Source organism: Mastomys coucha, unplaced genomic scaffold (assembly GCF_008632895.1).
Source record: "Mastomys coucha isolate ucsf_1 unplaced genomic scaffold, UCSF_Mcou_1 pScaffold3, whole genome shotgun sequence".
Taxonomy (NCBI): domain Eukaryota; kingdom Metazoa; phylum Chordata; class Mammalia; order Rodentia; family Muridae; genus Mastomys; species Mastomys coucha.
In genome coordinates this window covers 35,088,963-35,105,584 of record NW_022196909.1, presented here as the reverse complement: position 1 = coordinate 35,105,584, position 16,622 = coordinate 35,088,963, and the positions used below count along the sequence as shown (strand labels likewise).

The 16,622-nt window shown below is 47.4% G+C and overlaps 1 protein-coding gene across 1 annotated transcript in view; it reads right to left on the bottom strand.

Annotated features, from left to right (window-relative positions):
- Window positions 1-921: 921 nt before the first annotated feature.
- Ccdc6 (coiled-coil domain containing 6) overlaps window positions 922-16,622 on the bottom strand; it is a 98,857-nt gene continuing 83,156 nt past the window's right edge. The window contains exons 7-9 of the mRNA XM_031348759.1: window positions 9,310-9,410; window positions 3,846-3,970; window positions 922-2,712 (exon numbers count right to left, since the gene is read on the bottom strand). Of these exons, the coding sequence (XP_031204619.1) occupies window positions 2,512-2,712; window positions 3,846-3,970; window positions 9,310-9,410 (427 nt within the window). The 3' untranslated portion in view covers window positions 922-2,511. The remainder of the gene's footprint in view (window positions 2,713-3,845; window positions 3,971-9,309; window positions 9,411-16,622) is intronic.

The following is a 16,622-nucleotide window of genomic DNA, read 5'->3' as shown; positions in this document are numbered from 1 at the left end:
TGAGGATCTCTGTCAATGAGACAGGAAATGAAGCCACTGAAGGTGCTGTTGCTCTTACCTGCTGAGGACGATGGCTACTGATTTTAATCTAGCTTTAGCCTGTTTGTGTGTGGGGGGGAACTGAACCTGTAGAAGCCACGCCCGGCCCACAGTAATGGGCTCCCGGTCCTAGGGGCTCAACATCTGGTTGTCTTACCTATTGCTACGGGCTTTGAAAGTGACACAAAACACCGTATGTTCAGATCCTAGTGTTTGTTCTCTTGGTTCTTGACACCTGCGGGGACTGGTAACTGAACGGGACTGAGAAGTGCTGTTGGGAAGAGCTGGGTGACGGCTCTTACAGGAATCCAAAGCAGACAGACCTTCCGGGACAAGTCTGAATGTCCAGAACCTACTTCTCAAAGGCTCCGCTCGCCATACCCCAGTGCTTTTAAACTTGTGCTTCTAGGAGGTAAACTCAACTGATAAAGACAGTGGAGGGAAGAACTTTCCAGAACGGACCCGTGTGCTAGAGGATAAAAAGCTGCTAGCCTTGTAGATTGTAGATTGAAATCTACAATCCCAGAAAAAGATTCTTGTAAACACATACCGTATTTCTCTCAAAAGGGGGGAAAAAAAATCAAGACTGTACCGTGAAGGAAGAATTTTTCTGCCTAGCCTCAGAATTTCCCTGGAATGGGCATGTACCAAGAGGGTCAGGGAGCTGGTGGAAATGGCCGGGGTTAGTCGGACATTGAAAACCTAACTCCTTGACAGGAGATATCAGACTCTATCCTGTGTCTGCTAACCGCACTAGGCCCTGTACGTCACACACACACCTTATAAACACAACTTTTACAAGCCGACAGTTTCTCCCTGGTTGCTGGAGGATAGCATTCTCAGTTTCGGGGTGGATGAGTAGAGTGAAAGGTCCTGCGGCCGTTCTCTCAAGTTCTTAAAACGCTGTCAAACACTATTATCCGATAACACTTTTCCATTCTGTTAACTCTTAAATATGCATTTGAAGGCAAAAATGGAGGTTTCTAGACTGTACAATATTAATTATCTACAATGTCACCAGGCTATATTCCTTGTTCTCGGGAGTGTGTTCCGTGAGGAGCTGCTGTTAAAGAGATGGTTTGTCACAAACATGAACTCTTAAAAATTACCGATAAATTAATTTCTCAGTTCTCTGATCATAGCCAACAGAGTCACGTTTCTCATCATAAAATATACATTCTCTAGTAAGTTATTTCCATCCACGGCATATATAAATATGCAAACACAGGCAGGGGAAGCACTTGACTACTAAAGCACAAAGTAACTGCAACAGACAGACAGAGAAGGTCTACAAAAGAGCCACTTGGTGTCCCCACCCACCCCCACCCCGGTGAAACTGCTGAACGAATGGCGGATCGCATTTGGAACCTTCTTGGTGCTTCTCACTTGTAACAGGCCAAGTGAGTGCCCGTTAAGGCTGGAGAGCTCCTTTGCTGGCTACACTTTGATCCGCCAAGTGCTCCTCAGCCATCACGCTAGGGTGTCTGTCCCCCTACACTCCAGACGGTATTTCCTAATAGCATTTTGCACCTGGAAGGTACTTGTTCGCATTGTCTGTCTCGGGACAACACAAAAGAATGGAAGGGTTAGCCGCACTGGCTCTGTGACAATCTCACGGCCCCTGCAGCAGGGATCTAAGCCTACATTCCAAGTTAGCCATCAAGATTATTGGTGGGAAGGCATCTATCCTCTCACGCTAGAGGGCGCTGGCTTAGGTGGATTAACATTGAGAAAGGAAAATTAAAAAAAAAAAAAAAAATCACATCTTAAGAGGCAATAATTCCCATCCCACGCACGTGGGGAGATACAGCTGTGTGATTTGTTTCTGGAGGCTGTTTTACAAGGGACACGGTGGTCAATTTACAATCAGAAAACAACCTGTAAAAAGTGGGTCTGTAGAAAGCTCTAGACTAAGTGTTGTGGGCACCGGTTCCTCTAACTGCCAATCCTACAGTGAGTCAGGTCTGCAAAAGGTCTGAGCTGTAGTGCTGAATTCTTGGTATGTTCGGTAAACGTCACTGACCTTGGAGGAGGAGGGTTTCTAAACAGCTTGGTAATTTTCCTGCAAATTCACAGAGAATAGTTATATAAAAAAAAAAAAAGATCTCCCTTCTTATTTTACAAACCTAAAAGCCAAGAAAAAGCAGCCCTGGCCCCCCTCCCCCGGGCGGGGTGGGGCTTGCACACTGCTGCTCATTACCAGATACCAGACAGCAATGTTCCAGCCAGGGAAAGACAGACACGGAGATTCAAGTAAAACACCGGTGGAGAAAGTCGTCTGGTTAGTGTTGCGGACTCGCAACCTCGGCTGCGTTTCCGACGAACATTCACGACACGATGAGGAGGGGAAGGTAGGTAGGTAACCTCAGTGCGAACGCATCAGATCCAAATACGCCGGGAGAAGCCTTTGGCGTTGAAAAAGGTGGCTCCATCAGACGAGTCCCAACTGGAAATTCTGACTAAGCTCATGCATTAAGGCTGGGAGGAGGGGTGCACCGGATGCGGCGGCTGCGTGGGCGCGGGCTGCGTGGTGGCTGCCGAGGGGACCGCAGGCTGCATGGGGGGCGGAGGTGGCGGTGGAGGAGGTTGGACCGGGCTCTGTGTGTTGGGAGATGGAGGTGGCGTGGGCCGTTTAAACTTGTCGGGGCTGCTGCTTCTCCGTGGCGATGGCCTCTGAGGGGGAAGACAGGGACACATGGGAGGGGTCAGCTTGGGACACTGGGTCAGTTCCAACAACGCATAATTAGTGAATAGAACCCACACCAACACAGGTAGGGGAGCCACAGGTCCTTTCTCTGTCATCGGTGGTTCCTGAACTAGGAGGGAAAATGTAAAGGAGGTTGTGTTCACACCCAAGCCTGTGAGGAGCTAATACAAAATGAAAATGCATCTTTCACAGCCAATAATGATGATGTCACGTTATCCCTATTGGTGTGGCCCCAATCTCCATCATTCAGCTTGTTCCTCATTCTGAGGAGACATGATACAACATTTTCTACCTTGACATGAGGTCCTTTGAACTTCGAGACTTACACGGGCACCCGAGGAACGTAACAGCAAGGCTCTTCTGTGAACCTCTCTCCTTATTCCTACTCTCTTGCATGTCTTTCTGTTCTTAGCCAACTGCACAGTCAAGTGTGCAGGGCAACTCTCCTGAGGAGACCTGGATGCATCTGTTTTGCGTGTATGGATATTTTGCCTGGCACAGATAATATGTGCACCCGGTGCATGCCTGATGGGTTGAGTCCCCTGGAACTGGAGTTACGCGCAGTTGGGAGCCGTCATACAGGTGCTGTATTGAACCCAGGTTCCCTAGAGGATCTAACAGTACTTTTATCTGGCCTCCCTGACGAGACCTTGAGAGCGGGATGAACTTGGCCCTCCTGGATCCAGGAGAGGAAAATCAGGGGTAGAAACAGAAGCCAAGGTAACTTTTATGAAGGACACCAAGGGTCAGTTAGCAAAGGTGTTGACGGGAGGCATGTTCCGATGCTATGGAAATGCATTATCGGGGGTCCAATAATGCTTTGAGGCAAATAGCTGGCTAAAGTTTGGTGAAGGCACCCATCCAGACTTCAAATTACATTTTCCGGTGGGCAAGTTTCTCTGTAAGTGAACCGGAGGCTCGAGATCCCGGGACATTAGTTTCTACGCCAGAACTTCATGTTAAACTCATGGGAACACTCCAGAGCTAGGAGAGGGGACCCAAGACCTAAGAGGGCAAACGGCTAACAGCAGCAGTCCTGGAGACCAGCTAGGACTGGGTCGGAAGTGAGGTGCTGCCCGTTCCCGATGAGGACACTCACTGTGATGCCATGGGAGGCCCCCATGTGCTGAACGTGGAGGCCCGGAGAGTTGTAGTAGGACATTCCAGCTCGAGTCAACGACGTTGGCGGCGTGAAGCCAACCGTGTGACTTGCGTACGAAAGACCTGAAACAGAAGGGCAGCAAGGTTCAGTATTATTTGCAGCCTGACCGTCTGGAATCTTCAGTCGGCTAGGAAAATTGCAAAGGCAGAGGGTCTCGGGTGTGCCAAAATAAAAACAGACAAGCAGAGAGGTGGGCCCACTCAGGGGCATGCTGGGTAACAAGGGGCATTAAAAAAAAAAAAAAAGACCATCAAGCACTGGGGGAGCCGAGGACGGCTAAAAAGCAGATCAAAACAGGAAGCTCAGAAACGAGCCTGGTCATATTCCATCGGATGAGCCTCTCAACACCGCTGAGGAGAGATGAGGACAGACGAGAATGGTCTCTCCCCAATGATTGGTGTTGAGAAAACTGCACATCCGTGGGCAAAAACCAACGGAGCAAACAAAAACCCTTTTATGTTACACCAGGCATAAGCCTCAAATGGACTATAGGGTTGAAAAGAATATTTGTGTTCAACAGTGAGTAAAAGCAGCAGTGTGTAAACAACGTAACTGTTGCGTGTGCATGCATGTCTTTATGCACATGCATGTGTGCAGGTTGTAAGTATGTGTGTGTGCATGCAAACTCTGCAACAACCTGATTCAATACAGGATACCAAAGCCCCACACATGCCAAGGTTCTCTGAAAGGAGCCGAGATTTAAGGGCAATCAACCCTCTGCCCACTGCCATGTTTGGCAGGCTCCATGTAGGAAGCCAGCCCCATTCCCACAGTGCTTTGCAATATAACACGTATCAGGGCTGGGGAGACGGCCTCAGTCCGTGACGTTCTTCTTGCACGTGCGTGAGGATGTGAGCTTTATCCCACCGACCACAGAACGTGCCAGGAACGGTTCCTGAGGCCTGCTGGCCAGTAAGCCTAGCTGAATTGGCAAATTGCAGGCCAATGAGAGACACTGTTTCAAAACACAAGTTGGATGGCTCACTCCTGAGTAATGATGGTTGAGGCATCCTTAGTTCTCAAGTACATGTGCACCCACCACCCCCCCCCTCTCTCTCTCCAGACTCTTTCTTAATAGATAGGTCCGGGGTAACGTCCAATTACCCATACTTGAAAGATTCAGAAGTGAAACCTGTACTGGTCTGGGTGACACTTACAGGGCATGAATCCAGCGCTTTACACCTTGGACTCCTAGCATCTAACTGGAAAAACCACAAGGGTAGGTAGGCTCTGGCCGCTGGCTTCAGTTATGCAATGTGCTTGAATCGTAAGTGTCCAGCAGATGGCGCTGTTTGGGAAAGCCGTGGTAGGGTGGGTCTCAGACAGGTGCAATCAGAGCCAGCCTGAGGTTTAAGGGTTCCGCCTCACTTCTGGTGGATACAAAGTCAGCAGCTGTCTCAAGCTCTTGCCCCCACGTTTTTTCTCTGACAAGACAAGCTGCAGCCGCCCACTCTTGGCCCTTTCCTGAGGTTGCTTCCTGTCAGGAGTCTGGTCAGAGTGCTAATACAGAGCTATAAAAGTAGCTGAAGTAAAAACTAATAAAAAAAGGCTTGGACAGGGACCAGAGTCACCACCTTCTTTTAAGGACCTGCAGATGGCTAGTGGCCAAGCCGTATTAACCATTTATCACTGCCTTGAATTATACGGGAACAGGAATCTTCATCGTCCGTTCCCATAAAGACAGACCGAGAACCTCCTTAGAGGACTGTCCTGTGGCCTCGACACCAAACGCTGAGAACTTATCTCCTGACTCAATTACATCAGCGGGGCTTTTTTGCAAGATACATTTCCCATTTCCAATTGATTTTTTTTTTTTGACTCGAGTTTACAAAGCGGGGCTCTGCTATGAAACGCCAGCCTCTGAAAACCAAAGCGGTCATTAAATGTGCTGTTTATTGATTAGCGGAGATCAGGAGAGCTTGCCTTCACATACCGGCCCAGGGGCAGGAACCCTAACTCTATTTCTGAGGAAAGTGAGGATAAGTCTGGGTTGACTACCCGTACAAGGTCTGGCTTTGAACCTCACCACCAAGCAAAAATGAAACAGAAAAAGCAGAGGAGAAAAAGCAGAGGAATAAACGCACACACCCCACTCCTGAAAGCCCACAATGCAGTTAAAAAGAAAATGATGCCTTCCTTGTAAAGAGGGTTCAAGAGATGGCTTTTGGGGCTGGAGAGATGGCTCAGTAGAGCATTTGTTGCTCATGTGGGACTGAGTCCCAGCACTCACACAAGGGTGCTCAGCCTAGTTCCAGGGGACCCAAGCCCCTCGTGCTGACCTCTGAAGGAATCAGGTCGACATGTGACACGCACGCATACACGCAAGCAAAACATTCATACACATAAAAATAAAGTAATAGTAAAAGTTCCTTTCATGAAACAAACAAACAAACAAAAAACCCACTAGCCTATTTCCTAGGTTAATTCTCCTGGAAACAAACAAACAAACAAAGTCACCAAGAATAGTCAAAGATACTCAATTCCCGCCCCCTCCCCCTTCTGATGCTCTAGGCCAACAATTCTCAAGGGTGAACATCAAGCCCTATGACTCTTAACTCTTAACTCCAAGCCTAACCCTAAACCAAATCAATCAGGGGAACTGGTGCTCAGGGACAGCCAGTGAGGACAGTCTCTGATTGAGAGTCTGAGTCACAGGATAAACTATTTAATCTCATGTGTTACAGAGCCCACCATTAGCAAACAGGACTGGGGTAGCATCCTCGGATGATCGCTGCAAGACTAAATGAATTATTAGTGGGTTTTTAACCCTCTTCCCCAGGCCCTATTGGCTATAATCTTCTATAATCTTGGTGGTCTTATTAATTTCTATTCTTCTTTAAATCTTAATTACCATGGATCGCATCCTTTAGCCCAGGAATATATATATACAAAATAAACAACAGTAAGCTTTCTCGGACTTGGAGTGGCTCAGCGGTTAAGAGCACTGGCAACCAGATGGTGGCTCATGACCATCTCTGATGGGTTCTGATGCCCTCTTCTGGTGTGCCTGAAGACAGTGACAGTGTACCACATACAGTGGTTGCTAAACAGAACACATTTGGTTGACACTTAAGAAAGAGCCAGACGGTGGTGGCACATGCCTTTAATCCCAGCACTTGGGAGGCAGAGGCAGGCAGGTTTCTGAGTTTGAGGCCAGCCTGGTCTACAGAGTGAGTTCCAGGACAGCCAGAACTACACAGAGAAACCCTGTCTTGAAAAATTAAAAAACAAAACAAAAAAACAAAAAAAACAAAAACAGGGATATTTTAAAGAAATGTGTTCTTCAGAAATTTCAATTTGAGGTAACAGTGTCCCCAAACTGCTAGAGGACAACACCACTAGGCAGTACTATGACAGGAACATCACAATGCAGATAACTAGATGACTTTTTTGTTTTGTTTTTTTCAAGACAGATTTCCTCTGTGTAGCCCTGGCTGTCCTCGAACTCAGAAATTCACCTGCCTCTGCTTCCCAAGTGCTGGGATTAAAGGCGTGTGCCACCACCGCCCGGCAACTAGATGACTTTTATTGGTCACACTGTCCTAGCTTTGGTACCTAAGGCTCCTGACTCTGTTATATTCTTACCATTGTGAAACCTCAAAACCTCACACATAACCCACCCCCCCACAGTATTTTTTCTGATCCCTGGGAAATGGCATTCCTCTAGAAATTTTGTTACCTTTAAACAGACTAAGTAAGGTATTAAGTTGCACTGAACATGCCTTGGCATTCCTACCTGCTAAACCATACGCCCCCACCCCCTTACTCCTGACTTAAGCCCCAGGACCTGAGGTCAATCCCCAGTACTCAAAGCTCAGCAACTCACAGCCATCCCTAACTCTAGTCTTAGGGGGCCTAATGCCCCCTGCTGACCTCTGAGAACCCTGCACGCACAGGGTACTCGCATACTAAGAAACCACCCATCCACACAACTGCAGCGGCAGCAGCAACAGACGTTGCCGTAGTGCTGGCTAGATCCCATACAGATAAAACCAAGTCATTTCTACCACTGTCAGAACTGCAGTGGCTGGAGAACATCATGTCCCCCCTCCCTTCATGAACCTTCAGGGAAATCCTTAAAGTATGACCTCAGACAAAATGAACCGCCGTCCTAATAAAGCCTTTGCAAGGTCACCCTACAGTGACACCCGCCAACCTGGCGCCCCCACCGCCGACCCACCCCTCAAGTCTATCTGCCGGCGTGTTCAACAGCAGACGCACAGACAAAAGCCAGCCCTTCACTTTCGTCTCCCCACCACTCCTGCCTCATGCCTACTTCCTCCTCTCCCCTCATGGTGAACGGCGGACGCCCCACCTATACTGGAGCCCCCCAGCCCTGCAGGTGCTGAGCCTGGGACACTGAGGAGTATTTGGGGGTCAGAGGAAGACAGGCATGCTGGGAAAGGCAAGGCCCCCAGATAAAGCCAGCAGTGGAAGACGCTAGCTGTCTTGCTTGCACAAGGAACCTACCAGGCCTGTGAGGCTTAGCTCACAAACCACTGCAAGGATTGGGGAGCTAGCTCATGGTAGGGGGCAGGCGACACTGGTTTTGGATGAAGACGCTCAGCCTGGCCTCTTCTTGGCCCAATGACCCAGAGCTGGTAACCCATGACTGGCTGCTGATTCTGTTTTCGCACGGGAAGAAAAAAAAAATGATGCCCAGATTTTGCCCAGAGCAAAAGTGAGATTAAGGCCTTTGGAATGAAGCGAAGGAACCCATAAAAGATGCACGGGAAGACATCCTGGAAATCAACCCAGGGACCTTTCCCATCCCCTGAGACTAGTCATAGACACACACACACACACACACACACACACACACACACACACACACACAGAGTCTTCAAAGGAAGGGGTTTTGAAATCAAATTGAAGGTCAATCATCATCATCATCATCATCATCATCATCATCATCATCATCATCATCATCATCTCTGTACCTAAGGCTCAGTGGACAATGAAGAAGAGAGGGGCAGACAGAGGATATGAAATCCTCAAAAATAAAAAAGCTAAAAAGTAGAGAAGAACATTAAATAATAAAATAATAATGAAAAATAAAAATCAGAGTCCTTGTATTTAAGGTCTTCAACCAACACTCCTTCCTGATGGTGACTTTAGATTTGTTAAAAAACAAAACAAAAAACACAAAATAGAAGGGAACACAACCAGGGCTGCTGACTAAACATACCGGAGGAGCTGGCTAAAAACCAGCGGGGAACATTTAGCTAAACCTGTGTGAGGCCCCGGGTTCAATTCCCAGTGCCGCACAGCCATACTCACAGCCACACACACATAGCCACACACATACACTCTCTCACACGTAACTATACATACATAGACACACACACACACTACCCAGCTGGAAAACAGTCCCACTGCGGTAGACTGCAGACACACTCACCGGGTGATATAGGCCTGCTTGAACTGGGAGAAGGCGTGTAAGGGATTGGGCTGGACACAGTGCGAGGTCTTAATCCTTGCGCAGACATCTCATTAAAATACCTGAAAGGAGAGAGGAGGACGTGGTTGAAACGCCTGTGTTCACGTGGTCTTCAGAAGAAACTCTAAGGAGTAAGGCTCCAAAAGGGTACAACCCAAGGTCAAAATCCTGGGAGTCGGAGAGGCTGTACCCAGAGGACATCTTTCTAGTCCAGAACTCCTGAGTCACACTGCTCCAGTCTCACAAGTGCCACTATCCCCAGAGGCTTGTTACAGCCATTGACATCAGAAGGGACCTGTCCTGAAGTCTGTCAGTGACCTCAGAAGCACAGGCAGATCTACTTGAACTGTTATTTGAAACGCGAAACTAACAAGCTCACCAATACTCAACACAGTGAAGGGCAAACAGGGCCCTGGGCCGAGTGCCCAAGCGTTCACAAGGCAAGCTCTGCTTTAACCGATGGCCACACGTTAGAATTTAACACAAGACACCAGTGCTGGGCGCCCTGAGCGGGTCACGCTCGGCCACTCGGTGCTGAGTCTAGCTCGCATCAGGCCCGAATGTGCTGAGGTGTGATTACGGGGACCGTCAGCTTTCACTCTGTGAACCAAGTACACAGTGCTGATGGGGGTGGGAAAGTGGGGGTGGGGGGGTGGAGAAATTGCTGCTTGACAGACTTCCTGACAAACCATCCTCTCTGGCATAGACTTTGACCTCAGAGCACCGTCAGCCCCAGCGTTCATCCACATGAGGAACTAACCCAGTGGCTTCCAAGCTAGTTAACAAGGCTTGATTGACACACAGCTCAATTTGACTCCTGTCTCTCTGTCTCTCTGTCTCTCCTTCCCTTCTTTAGGGCAGCCCACCACAGGAATACCAGGTGGGACATTTCCTTGTATTATACACACAGGCAGGTGGTTTAAGATCACAGTCTTATGGGACTGTCACTTTCTTTCCCTGCAATCCAGCCCGTTGGAACAGTCCTGGGGTACAGAGTGCTTGCTACTTAACCAGGTACTTAGCAACTCCATGGTACCTTGAATAATATACAAACAATAAAATAAAAGCAGGGCTGGGGATGTAGCTCAGCTGGGGAGGGCTTGCGCAGCGTGCACGAAGCCCTGGGTTGTGCCTCCTGCACTCTGGTGGCATGATGCCTCTAAACCCAGCAATCTGGGGTGGAAACGGGAGGATCAACATTTCAAGGTCATCTCAGGACTACAGGAGAGCCTCCCTAAAAACAAATAAGCAACAGAAATAAAGCAGCGAACGGCAGCTCTGGAGGAAGCGGCCATCTATCTGGAAGCCGCATCTTCCAAGACCGCCCCCTCTGAAGCCCAGCCCAGGCGCTTTGTACTCCAGCCTCGGGTCTCCCCTGAGTCCTGAAGTAGTTAATAAACTACCTAGTGAACTGCTTTGGGTGTGGAGGGACGTTTTCAGTCAGTTTTACTGAGAATGGGAACTGTCAAGAACAGACTTAGAAGCAGGGATTGCAATCACATGATACAGTCTTTTTGAGGGGGAAAAAAAAAACTTTTCAAGTGAGGAAGCAGAGAGATTTTAAAGAGGAAAACTTGTCTTCTGTAACTTTTTTCTTTTTAAAGATTTATTTATTGTATCCAGACACCCAAGAAGAGGGCATCAGATCTCATTAAGGGTGGTTGTGAGCCACCATGTGGTTGCTGGGATTTGAACTCAGGACCTTTGGAAGAGCAATCAGTGCTCTTAACCACTGAACCATCTCTCCAGCCCCGTCTTCTGTTAACTTTTAAAGTCTCGTTTATGCCAGGCGGTGGTGGCGCACGCCTTTAATCCCAGCACTTGGGAGGCTAGGGTTAAGAGCGATCTATGTACTAGAACAAGCAAGGGAACAGACAAGGATCAGTGAAGTGACAAACGTTAAACGACCCAGAAGTGGCAGGAAGACCTTCCAAAGGAGCTCTGAAGGTTAACAGTTGCTACAGTCAAAACAAAAGACACCAGAGGAGTGAGCTGGATTCCACGGCAGGAACCCTCTGTCTGCTGCCTACAGGGAACGCATCTCACTGGCAAAGCCAGACAGAGCCTGGGTGAGAGGCAGGAAAAGACAGTCTAGACTAACGGAAGGAAGGGGTCGGTACTGCAGCTTAGCCAGCGGACAATGCAGACTTCAGTTGGAGAGTAAGAGACGACGACACACCCAGTTTCATCAATAAACACCACGGGGTACAAAAACAGGACTGAGACAGCCACGGGAGACCCCTGTCTCCATCCTCACCAAGTGACAGGCCAGCCAGACCAGAACTCACAGAAAGATATCAGAGTTAGATAACACAGACCAAACACAGGTCCAATCCAGCAAGTAAGATGATCCCACTCGAAGGGTGCAGGAGGCAGATTCTCAGCAGCGGCCCATGGGCTTTCCCCAAAACGGACCGCATAGTAGGGCCAAGCCTTAACAGCGGAAGCCGAACTGTTTCTAATGTCCGTTCACCCTGGAACAGAGCTGAAGATCAGCAGTGAGAGAGACCGCAAAACGCAAAAGGCCACGGAGAATAAACAGCACATCACACCGCTGGACGATAATAAGACGGGCCACAGAAGAAGTGTGTGGACGATAAGACGGGCCACAGAAGAAGTGTGTGGACGATAAGATGGGCCACGGAAGTGTGTGGACTATAATAAGACGGGCCACGGAAGAAGTGTGTGTGTGTGTGGGGGGGAATGAAACATTCCTAGAATTTAATGAAAACAGAAACAAAATGTCAGAACCCAAGGGGTGTGATCAGAGTGATTCTAAGATGTTAAGTATACACTTACAAATGCCCATATAGACAAACAAGACAGATGACAAGACAGGCAGACAGACAGATCCTAAATCAGTAACTTGACGGTGCGAACATCAAGGGTTTAGGAAAAAAAGAAAAGATGTCAAATCCAAAAAAGAAAAAGAAAAATCAACAGAAATACTAAGTAAGATCAGGACAGAGGCTAATGAAATAGAAATAATCATTACTACTAAGGAGAACGTTGGCTCCTTGAAAAGGTAACTCTGACATAGCCTTAGCCAAACTAACATAGAGACAGAGACCAGGGAGACTCAGAGGATCATCACATTCTAAAATTACTGGAAAGATCTACAAGAAATGGATGCTTTTTTGAAACACATGACTCATCAAAATTAAACTGAGAAGATATAAACAACTTATTAGACCATTAGACCATCAGAGACATTAGTCCATTACAAGTAATGAGATTGGCTTAGTAATTCAAACTCTTCCAATTAAAAAATACACACACAGAGGGAGGGAGGGAAGGAGGGAGGGAAGGAGGGGGGAAGGAGGGAAGGGTGAAGGGAGGGAGGAAAGGAGGGGGAAGGGAGGAAAGGAGGGGGGAGGGAGGAAAGGAGGGAGGGAGAGAGAACACAAGAACGTCTAGGACTCACTGCTGAGTTCTGTCAGACCTCTAAAGAGAGGTGACACCACACTTCTTCAAACTCCAGCATGAAATAGGAGGAAGAACACGGCCACATTCATTTAACATAGCCACCATTGCAGATTCCACACCAGATAAAGACCCGGAAACAACAGGCAATTAGAGGCCGGGCGTGGTGGTGGCACACGTCTTTAATCCCAGGGCTTGGGAGGCAGAGGCAGGCGGATTTCTGAGTTCGAGGCCAGCCTTGTCTACAGAGTGAGTTCCAGGACAGCCAGGGCTACACGGAGAAACCCTGTCTCAAAAAACAAACACAAAATAGGCAATTAGAGGACTGTACTGGCTCTTCCTGGTTGTCAACTTGACTCTATCTGGAATGAACTACAATCCAGAATTGGAAGGCTCACCTGGGGTCCTAATCTGGAGGCTTGGGGATACATGTTTCTGACCTGGAAATCTTGAGGGATAGTGGCTATAGATCCCAGAAGGCAGGAAGATCTCCAAATTCAAGGTCATCTGGGATTAAAGGTGTGGTACCACACACCTTTAATCTGGGCCACACTTTTGCTGGAGACCTATGTAAGGTCATTGGAAGAAGGAAGGCTCTCTCTCTTCTTCGCCTGCTTGCCTTGTGGGACTAAGCAACTGCTAGATCCTTGGACTTCCATTCACAGCTGCTGCTGACCATTGTTGGGAGTTGGACTACAGACTGTAAGTCATCAATAAATTCCTTTACTACACAGAGACTACCAACTTGCTTCTTGGTCATGATGTTTGTGCAGGAATAGAAACCCTGACTAAGACAAGGACCATCTCTCTGCTAGAATGGATCGGGAAATTCTCACTAAAAGAACTTGAGATTGGAATCAACTACACGTAAAAAAGAACGTTTGCCCTGAGCTAGTCAGTTTCAATCTAGGGATGCAAGGATGGTTCAAGACACACCTGTTGCCAACAAATTCATAGGCAGACTGAGTAGGAATTGGCATCTGCATTTCCAAGAGATGCAAAGAGAATCTGATGGAAGTCCAGTATCCTTTCATGACAGGAGCCCTGAAGGAACTATGGAAGAGTAGACTTCATCATAATAAAGGGTATAGACGGCAAACCGATGGCCAACGTTATACTGAAGGGGAAAGTCCCAAAGCATTGGCCCCCACAGCAGGAATGCGACAAAGATACCCACCTTCTCCACGAGTATGTCTGGGAAGTCTTTGCCAGGAGCAAGCAGACAAAAGAAATACAATGGTTACAAATAAGGAAGATATCGAATGGCTGTTAACCTGAGCCCACGGTTTATTACACTAAAAAAGAATCCCGAAGACTCTTAGATAAGTAACAAGGTACAAACTCAACATTTAAAAATGTCAGATTTTCTATGTGCCAGCACCAAACTTGGCAAAAAATAAGTCATGGAATCAATTCTATTAGCTTTAAAAAAAAAAGGGGGGGGGAGATAAAACTAACTTAGGAAGTAAAAGACCTTAACAATGATAAACTTAAACCGCCAAAGCAGGGAAAAATTGAAAAAGTCCTTGAGGTGGAAAAGGCTCCCATCAGCATGGATAAGCAGAATTACTAAAACGACTGTAGTCACCATCACAGTTCCAAGGACAATCTTCACAGACATAGGGGGAAAAATCCTAACATCGACACCAAAGCACAAACAAGTCCAGAGGGCCAAAGCAACCCTGAGCAGGAGAAACAGAGTTCAAAGTGTTGTGGGGTCTGATTTAAGCTATACTACAGAGCCACGGTAACAAAAACAGCATGGCACGGCACATCCATAAAGTAGCGGATACGGAAAATTCATCCACACAGTTCCCTGCCTTTTTTTGAGAAAAGTATAAGAGAGACACACACTGGAGAATGGATGGCCTCCCTGACAAACGGTGCTGAGCCTCCCCCCACCCCCCCACCCCGGGCAGAATGAAGATTTTGCAGAGATCATCTCAGGAGGTATTGAAGACTCCGAGGCTACTATGCTTGAGAGTTACTAGGGGGAAACACTTAAAGATACCAGGTGCTGGCAAAGGCTTTCTGAAGCTAATTCCAAGAGCTCAGGAAAGCATACCAAGAACTGACAGACGGCACTGTGTGAAACGAAGATGCAAAGGAAAGAGTAAGTGCTGGAAACCAATGGTTCTCAACCTTCCTAATGCTGCGACCTCTAATCCAGCTCCTCATGTTGGGGTGACCCCCAACCATAAAATTATTTCCTTGCTTCTTCATAACTATAATTTTGCTATTATGAATCGTGATGTGAACCATATTATGAATGTGATGTGCAGGGGATCTGATATGTCAGCCCAATGGTGGTCACCACCCACAGGTTGAGAACCACTGCTGAAGAAGAAGCCCACCGAATAGCAGAGAATCTTTGTGGGTTACAGATTGGACAGGTGGTTAATAAGATGCAGAATATAGGGCTGGGCGGTGGTGGCGCACACCTTTAATCCCAGTACTTGGGAGGCAGAGACAGGTGGATTTCTGAGTTTGAGGCCAGCCTGGTCTACAGAGTGAGTTCCAGGACAGCCAGGGCTATACAGAGAAACCCTGTCTCCAAAAAAAAAGATGCAGAATATATAAAAAGCCCATGTGTAAATGCGGCCTCATAGCTTTAGCCAAAGCATGGAAAAGGTCAGAGCAGAAATGTATGGCCTGGCTCCCTTCCTCGTGGGCATGGGTCTTAAAGCTCATAGATACCCAAACAGAGGTGGTAGTAGGCATTTTAAAACATCAACACTAATGCCGGGCGTGGTGGCGCACGCCTTAAATCCCAGCACTTGGGAGGCAGAGGCAGGCGGATTTCTGAGTGTGAGGCCAGCCTGGTCTACAGAGTGAGTTCCAGGACAGCCAGGGCTATACAGAGAAACCCTGTCTCAAAAAACTAAAAAAAAAAAAAAAAAAAAAAAAAAAAAAAAAAAAAAGAAAAAAAAAAGAAAAAAGAAAAAGTCAATACTAAAAGACCAAACAAGCCCATTAATAAATGGGCAAATGGCAAACAGAACAGCAAACAGGACAGATATGGGGGCACAAGCTTTTAATCCCAGCACTTGGGATGCAGAAGTAGATGGATCTCTGTGAGTTCCAGGACACGTAGGGCAGCAAAGTGAGCACTTTACTCTAAAAATAGTTAATAGAACAAAAAAAAGAAAGTTATTATATGTAAGTACACTGTTGCTGTCTTCAGACACACCAGAAGAGGGCATCAGATCTCATTACGGATGGTTGTGAGCCACCATGTGGTTGCTGGGATTTGAACTCAGGACCTTTGGAAGAGCAGTCGGTGCTCTTAACCGCTGAGCCACCTCACCAGTCTGAAGGGAAAGTTAAAGTCAATAAACTTATGAAAAAACATTCAACATCCTTAAGTATCAAGTGCTAGTCAAAAATATACTAAGATTTTCCCCCTGGTTTGAACCGCAGTTATTAAGGAAACAAGGAGCAAATGTTGGTGGGGTTGTGGGTAAAAAGAAGCCCTCTCGGGCTGCTGGTGGAAAGTGAACCAGCTTGGCTGCCATCAACAACAGTATGGAGGTTTCTAGAAAAAGCAAAACTGGAAATGTCGCATGACTCAGATATGCCGAGTCTCAGTTGTAAGAGGGCTTCAAGCCACAGAATTACAGACGCCTGTACAACTACCCTGTTAGGGGTCTGCCCCAAACAGTCGGGTTGGGGGGGTCGTGCGTGGAAGTCCGCCCAGGAGGGAAACATGGCGTGTGTGGGCAACGGAGCTTAAGAAGTTAAAAAGAAGACAGGAACGATGCTATCTGCTGGAAACCAAAGCGAGCAAACTGAGCCATACTCCGAGACACGTATCACATCTTCTCTCGTTTGCAGATTCTAGATTCTTTTTT